The 7,868-nt window shown below is 44.8% G+C and overlaps 1 protein-coding gene across 3 annotated transcripts in view; it reads right to left on the bottom strand.

Moving 5' to 3' along the window:
* Nucleotides 1-3,096: 3,096 nt before the first annotated feature.
* The window catches only part of CAMK1D (calcium/calmodulin dependent protein kinase ID), a 363,622-nt gene continuing 358,850 nt past the window's right edge, over nt 3,097-7,868 (bottom strand). For 2 of the 3 annotated variants that reach the window (XM_054695091.1, XM_054695092.1), the window contains exons 9-11: nt 6,300-6,387; nt 5,273-5,390; nt 3,097-3,721 (exon numbers count right to left, since the gene is read on the bottom strand). In XM_054695091.1, coding sequence (XP_054551066.1) covers nt 3,603-3,721; nt 5,273-5,390; nt 6,300-6,387 — 325 coding nt within the window. In that variant the 3' untranslated portion in view covers nt 3,097-3,602. Of the gene's footprint in view, nt 3,722-5,268; nt 5,391-6,299; nt 6,388-7,868 lie in introns of all 3 variants that reach the window. The other variant, XM_037510613.2, reaches the window with a different exon arrangement.

Here is a 7,868-nt window from a genome sequence, read left to right as displayed (position 1 = left end):
AGGGGGGTACCTCTTGAAGGTACCATGCCAGGAAGGGGCTGTTCTCTGCTCCCACAAATATGCAATGGTTTGGTGCATTGGTTGGCCAGAGTCACTGCCATGGTCAAGAAAACTAACCCTACCTGCCGGCCTGCCTGTCTCCTTCCTTCCCTCCTTTTGCTTTTTTAGCCCCCACACTTTCTGCATTAGTCTTTTTTTAAAAAATGGACAATGAAGGGGAATGTTATCTTTTCCACTCTTTTATGGAGCCAGGGGAAGCAGGCAGTGAAAGCTGCCCACTGCCATGGCCACGAACAGCCCTGGAGCTGCTGTCCATGTGTCTGGGAGGCTCACTTTCTCAGGGGTTTCTGTGGCCACATGCACTTCACAGAGGCACGCATGCTCCTGCCATCCCAACTGGACATCCTGGTTAACAGGGAGGAGCTGCACTCTGTCGGGGGCCCGTGTGTCAGTGTGTACTCACTGCTTCTGACAAATGTTCACTTCCCTGATGGTCTCAATTGTGAGATGAAGGTCAGAGAGGCAAGGGAGGGAAGAGACAGACAGGCGGCTGAGGGAAATACCACTCTAGGACACTCTTTTAAAATGTAATATTCAAGTGAGAAAAAATAGCCACTTGCTCTGAGAAAGCAAAGAGAGCAAATAGGGGCTTGGGGGCAGAAAGAATGCTGGGGTGGCCCCGTACATCCCTTTTAGCTCAAACACACTGGCTTTGAGAGCGGGTATGAGTGGTGCACGTGTGGAATGCCCAGCTATGGGTGGTGGGATGTGATATCGCCAAGGGCCCCAGGACCCTGTCACCCCGCTTACAGGTCTTAACAAAAGGCACATTTTGGGTTCTCTTCCTGTGCTATAACACAGGATGAATAATACCAAACACAGTAGAAAGAGAACCCCTTTTAACCACTGACTCTCTCAAAAGAGCAAACATCCTTCCATATGGCTGTTATTTCTTCCTTTTCCTAAAACAATAGGAAATAAACCTGGTGGCATTGAGATGGCATGTACTTAACTGATGTCAAGTTCCACAGTCCACTTTGACTGAATCAGTCAAAAGAGTCTACCTGAAACCAGCTACTATCTCCTTGCACTAAATTACTGAGACCTGACAAGTGGCAGGTCATGCACAGCCATGAGATAACTGGACCAAGAGGACGCCTGAACAGGCCCGGCTTTCAGCTGTTCAGCACGTTTGGATTTTCAACCTCCTTGCACGTAACATGTGGCACACATGTCAGCTCCCGACAGTGAGTTGATCACCAGTAATAGAGCTGGACTTCAAGTGTGGCTTTCTAAATGCTAATGACTGCGTATAGCACACAGTATGAAGGGCTGATAATTAATCGAGCACATCATAGATACTGAATTCAGACAAATTATCACCCATCTAAACACTTGTTTTCTTATATTTCAAAAACTTGAATGCTCCATTATATTTGTTAGTAAGCAACAGCATAATAACCCCCCTGGAGAGATGCCTCCATTTACTCAGCTACTGTTTTATAATATTCAGGCTACTGTCCTTCTGAAGGTGGGGGTTTGATGCACAGCCAACTCAGGTGACACATTTTTTCTTAACTGGGTCTGTTATTTTATAAACTTTTCTAGGGTTTTTTTTTTTTTTTTTAAAACAGATTTTGAAGAGTGATAGCCTGGTTTTCACTCTAGAAGCCTGTGAGGCTGATGCCAGTGGGATTCCTGCCAAGGGCCTAAGTGTCTATGACACATGTGGGAACAAGGTTGACCAGTTGTCTGTCTTTCCAGCTGTTCTTACAAAGACCTGCACTGTGACCTAAAGGAGTGGCTCTGTGTGTGTGTGTGTGTGTGTGTGTGTGTGTGTGTGTGTGTAGGACCAGGGGGCATCACTAAACCTTTGGCCTGGACAAGGCAAAAGTGTGGAAGTGATAAAGATGGCTTGATCAATAGGGCCTTCTGAATCTGGACAACTGTGGGAGAAGGCCTAAGGACAATAGCCAAGAAGCCATTGACCATCAAACAGACCTACAGGGACACACAGTAAGCTTGAGCTGACTGTGTGGAATTCAGACTCAAGGTGTTGTTAGGGCATGAGGACTGAGAGAGGGTGTTTGCAAAAGCTGGCTGTTGGAGCCACCTGCTTGCCTCCATGAGAGCCTCCATGAGAGCCTTCTTGAAAAGCATTTGTCCTGGGTTTCACACTGCATGTGCTTGATCCCATGCTCCTATCCACCATGTGGGTGATTGTGGCCTGCTTTGCCAGGGACATTGCTGGTTTCAGTACTGAAAGTCCTATAGCCTGGGAAATTCTTCAGCCCCAGCAAATTGGGACCTTTGATGACCCACCACCATAGGTCTTTGGTTTTCAGATCCCCCTAGTCAGAGAAATTGCTTCCAGCAGTGGCTAGGCCTGGTTGAGGCCATCTCTGGCCATCACTGCAGTAATCAGTGTCCTGCTTGTTCGGAGGTTGAGTCTTCTCACCACCCTGGAGAAAGTGGATTCTTTTGAAAGGCCACTTCCCTCTCCTGCCTTGGAGAACATTCATAGAAGAACAGGGTAAAAATCTGCAGGAACAACTTGTGTGAGTTGGAGGCCGTTTAAGTGTAAGATTAGAAATGCATATTTAAAAAAGAGATTAATTTTAAAACTGCATAGCTGAGAGCAGAGCTTTCATGTGTTAACCCCTCATGAGAAATGAGAGCTGTGGGACGTTCACCTCAACAAAATGGCATCTTGTTCCTTTTCTGAGGGAGGTGCTTCAAACTTTTCTTGGGAGGAGGGTTATCTCCTTCACAGCGAGTCTAGTCGCTGAAATTTTGCCTTTAGTCTCTGGAAAGCAGGCTTTATTTCTGACTGCTAATGGCAAGTGGCTCCTGGAGTCTCCGCTTGAGGTGGGGTTCACTGGAGGAAGCTGCTAGGAAAGGTTTCCTACAGTTTCCCCTACTAAATCCACCCTGAGGGAAGACCGCCCTGTGCACAGCTGAGCTGTCTGCTTAGAGAGCTGCCCTCCGAGGAAGGGGAGAGAGAGAGAAATAGAAGTAAAGTGCACTCTTTGCCGCGGAGACAGATTCTTGATCCTCTTACTAGAAATTTTAAAAAATACCTTGAAATTTCCCTTGGAGAAAAAAAAAAGACACCTAAAGGTTAACATAAAACTACTACCAACAAGCAAAAGTTACAGGTCCTATAACCGAGAAGTACAGATGGAGAAGACATATTTCTTAAAAGGAAAAACGAAGCCCTGGTGCACACAATATTTACCAATACTTAAATAATCCAGTTGAAAGCTTTTTTATGTGTCATTAATGAAAAAACACAATATAGACGGTTACCCATACTGAGAAGATTGGAAATGACAGGTGTCGGGGGAGAGGATGAAGAAGGTCCGTTCCTTTAGAGCTTTGCAAGATTCCTATATACAGCACCAGATCCTATTAAATCAGCTCCCTTGAGTCAGTACAGTTTGTGAGAAATGAACACTTCAGAATTGCAGTATAAAATATGGCCATAAAAAAACTTCTGTCTTCCAGTCCTGTGCAGGAAGGCGCACCATGCAAGGTGGGGTCACTCTGGAGTGGCTCCTGGTGCTGTGGCCCCACCCCCTGGGCCCCGTCTCACGAGCCAGTCACTTGCTTCCAGAGTGCCCTGTCGTCACAGTGGTGGGCCTCGGTCTCCGCTCTGCTCCCACTCCTGGGACCCCCGACGAAGAGGAAATGAAACTACAGAGCGTGGAGGGGGCCAGACCTGCAGGGGGCCAGAGGACACAAGGGGTTCAGAGCTGCAGAAGGAAATACTTGCTACCCCCTCCCACTGCAAGGGTTTGGGGGAGACAAACTTTTAGACACTTGACTCTCAATTTTTACCTGTCCATCGGAAGGCTTTGCAACTTGTCCAAAATACTTTTTTCTTAGACCCAGTCTTCCCTCCTTTTTTGGTAATAATTATTTAGTAAAATAATAATTAGTTGACAATACTGAATAATACCATAAGTGCTTTGTATTTGAAGAAGATGTGGTTTCATCACCAAAAGAGGATAAATTCTGTTTATTGAGCACTTACTATGTACTCGGCATGGGGCTAGGTGTTGAACACATGCTGTCATTATAAGAACTGCTTATTTTTCACAACAGCTCCATGAAGTAGGGATTTTAAGAATGAAGAAAGAATGTGATCCCCCCTCTAACCTCTGCTTGGTGTGCTATCTGTATGTTTGGCTAAGATGTGTTTATGACACAGAGCACATAGAAATGAGAATTGCTGACCTATTCCTGTGGAATCCTGGTGGCCCCCTAATTCCTCACAGGAAGAACTAAGTGCTCCCCAAGAAGATGTATTGGCTCTGAAGGTCTTGACGCAGGGTGAACCCTCTTTGGCTTAGCACTGGGATACAAGGCGATCCGTAAAGTAAGTCACTGGGGGTGGCATTGCTGTCAGAGCCACTGAATGAATGAAGTGATTGCTGTGGGGACATTAACTGAGATGTAAACGCTGGTCTACAATAGGGTGTGGAGTGTCAGGGGATGCTCATGGACATCTCTTGGTGACATTTAAGGACTGGACTCTCCTAAATGAGATGCGAAGATTAATTAGAGTGGAATGGGACCCTTTTCTGAGGGAAATAGGAAAAAATGAGGTGGACAGAGTGAGACCAAGCTGAGGGGCACTCAGCAGTGAGAATGAGGAGGCTCATGATGAAGGCAACAGCTGTGAAGTGGGGAGGAGTCATTGGAATGGTCCAATATGAGATTAAGATAAACTCAGGAGGTGAGGGGGTGGGAAGGGAGAAAGTGTAAGTATGCCCTCAATATTGTATTATCCCAAACAAAGGGGAAGGGTAATGCAATGTTATTCTTACTTTGATTGCCATGCCAATGCACTTAACATAAATTAGCTTGATTACCATCATTCTCATAAAAAAATATATGAAGGGATCAGGCTGTCCTGAGACTCTGCCATCCTGTCCTCAACGCCTAAGAGTAACACACAGGAGCAGCATGTCAGAGGGGAAGGAGAGGCACCAGAAAACAGACAGGGCTGTGGATCTTAAACAACAGAATTCCCAGCTATAAATGGAAATAAAACCAAGGGCTGTGTGAGTACTAAATAATTAAATTTTTAGAAATTTTTTTTTTTAAAATTAAGCAAAATCCGAGGGTTGCTGGGCATATTACATGCAATACCTCACTGGAAGTGCCTGCCTCTTGGCAGCTACTCAGCCCATCACCACTCCCTCCTCTCCACCCCAGATTTGTCTTAAATGACATTTGAAAGGTTCTGGTTTTGCTACATACGCACAATCTTTTTGGCTGGCCAAGCTGAGGCTGCTCGAAACACTTGCATTGGAACTGTCCAGGCTGCTGCCAAGATGTAGTTTTCTCATATGTCTTACAACGGCTGTGGCATTAAATGCTTGCTGAAATGGAAGATGGGGGAAAAGCAGATGAAAGATTCCAGCTAATCAGGAAAGACACAAACTCTCTCCTATCATTTCTCCTGGGCATTTCGGCTTCTAACATTCTCATGATATTCAGGAACCTTAAGGCTACTTCCTCCAAAAGTACATGGTTTATTTATCATTCCTCTCCACCTCAAAGTATATTTTGGAGATTAAAACATTTTTTCCTTCTAACATAGTAAATATATAGAATAAATGTAAACCAATTCTCTCCTTAATTTAGGTTAAGTGACTTTTAGGTTAAAAAGTATATTATAATCATGTACTGCCTGAAAATACAAAGTTTTAAAATAGTTTTTAATTTTCCTATTATTGGTACTTTTGTACCAGCACCTCAGAATAAAGTATGTCATCGGAATTAATTTCAGTACAGCAGCTCTCTACTGGCTCTCAGGTGGTAAGTCAGCCACACCTAATAGCCTGTGGTGAGAATATAGCCTTAGGTAACTAATTGGTGATCAGGCATCTCACTGGTTTAAATCATCATACTTTTACCAGGATATAATGATGAGTTCATCTCAGATTTCCTTTTTTTCCCTTCATGATTACTTTAATAAAAGCTAACCATTCTAAGTTCAGCAAAGTGAAGTAAGACAGAGATTATGTTCTTAAGAAATAGCAAAGGCATACGAGCTGGTACTACTGCTATTTTTGAATCCCAGAGAAATATTAAATCACATAATCTATCCCTTTCATGTCATGCTACTCCTTCCTAAGATCTTAAGCATAATGAGCTAAAATTAGCAAAATTATTTGGATGAGGTTCTGGGGATTTTCATCAAACTCTGGTGACAGTAACCTTGAGAAATAAGAGATGCTCAAACTAGAAATTCATCAGGAGTTTAGTTTAATAAACACAAGACTTACTCTCCATTTGCTTTTTGCGAAGTTCTTCCGGATCTGAGCGCTGACTGATTCATGGATGTTTTTGTTGAGGGCTGTGTCACCCGCGATCCTAAAAAAGAGGCAAGATGCTTCTTCAAAAAGGAAGTCTCATTTGGTCCCTTTCAATGTGAGGGGGACTTGCCAATACTTTTCCAGGCTACGTGCTGGCCCACAGCTCTACTCTGGTCCTGTTCGACTTCTGAACTCTGCACCTTCTCAGGATTCCTCAACACCATCCTGGTTGACCTCTCTTCCTGGTTCCTGCTTCTTCCTTTTCCGGCCTTAATTCCCATAACCTCAGAGTCCAAAATGACAAGGCAATCTGAGTTAGTTTACCTTCCACCTCCCTCCACACCAGCTTTCTACCTGCAGAGCTTTACCTCAGAGCTCTCAACCTTGCCCTACCTGGTCTGATCACCAGGTCCCCATCCACACCCACGTCCCAGCTTCCTCATACCTGAGGCCTCTCTCTCTGCCTACCCTAGACCTCTGCTCCGTGGACCCATGGCTCCACTTGACTTCATCCCAGCTCAACTAAGCTCTTTCTCTGAGAGAAAGAGAGAGGAGAGGACCCCTCCCCCCCCAGCACTGCTTGGTACATATTCAACTCTTGAATTTCCTACAAAAGTTTCCAAAAATCTAGGGACTGCATCCACTCTACAATCAACTGGATGCTTTATATTAGGGAGTAATTTTTTTATTTACTCTTCTTTTCCTACTAGCAGAGAAGAAGTTAGGTTTACTTTTTTCCTTTTGTCCCCAGAGTCCCCCTTATCTTGCTACTTCTCCCCTCTATCACCTCTCCCTCCCTCCCTCTCTCCGCAGTTGTACCTCCCTCTTTGCTCTCTGATCATCTCTGATCTTACCAACAACCTAGAGGTTGCTCATGGCTTATCCTTCTCCCACAAACACCCTTTACACTCTCAAACCATCACCTTCCTCTACATTCAGTCAATTGGCTTCCCCATTTCAAAGGAAGCTGTATTGTGCTCTTGTTCTTTTCTGGGTAGGGGTCCTTTCATTTCCCCTTTCCTTTAGCACCAAACAATTAAATTCTAAGTCAACATCTGATGCCCAAGAAATAATTACTTGAGGGAGCCTCCCTGGTGGTGCAAGGGGTTGAGACGCAGCCTATGAAGCTGTCTGCAGTCACTGCACAGGGAGCTACCCACATGGCGCAGCAGACCTCTCCTGCCTTGCCCATTGCTCCCCTCAGCAGTGTATTCCAGTTAATCTGCCTGTTCTCTTTCCTGCTCTGTCTCTGGTGGATCCTCTTACCCCCCCATGCCTCTGGCCTGTACCACAGTTCTTATATGCATAAATAAATCATAAAAAAAGAAACAATTACTTGAATCTTAGAAAAGGTAAGGGACAGATGGAGGCCAGGGACATTGATTATGCCTTCTAGCTGGAAGGTAACCAGTAAGTGAGAAAAACTGCCATGTTCTAGATCCATTTGTCACTGGACACAAAGCAATTGGGATGGCCCAGACTGTTTGGTCTATCTTGTTGGGGGGATGAAAGGAATAAGTTTAGGTCTTACTCAGACAG

This window comes from Talpa occidentalis, unplaced genomic scaffold (genome assembly GCF_014898055.3).
Source record: "Talpa occidentalis isolate TD23 unplaced genomic scaffold, MPIMG_talOcc4v2.1 talOcc4.14, whole genome shotgun sequence".
In the NCBI taxonomy this organism is placed as follows: Eukaryota; Metazoa; Chordata; class Mammalia; order Eulipotyphla; family Talpidae; genus Talpa; species Talpa occidentalis.
Note: the sequence above shows the minus strand (reverse complement) of the source record. Positions and strands in the feature narration are given on the sequence as shown.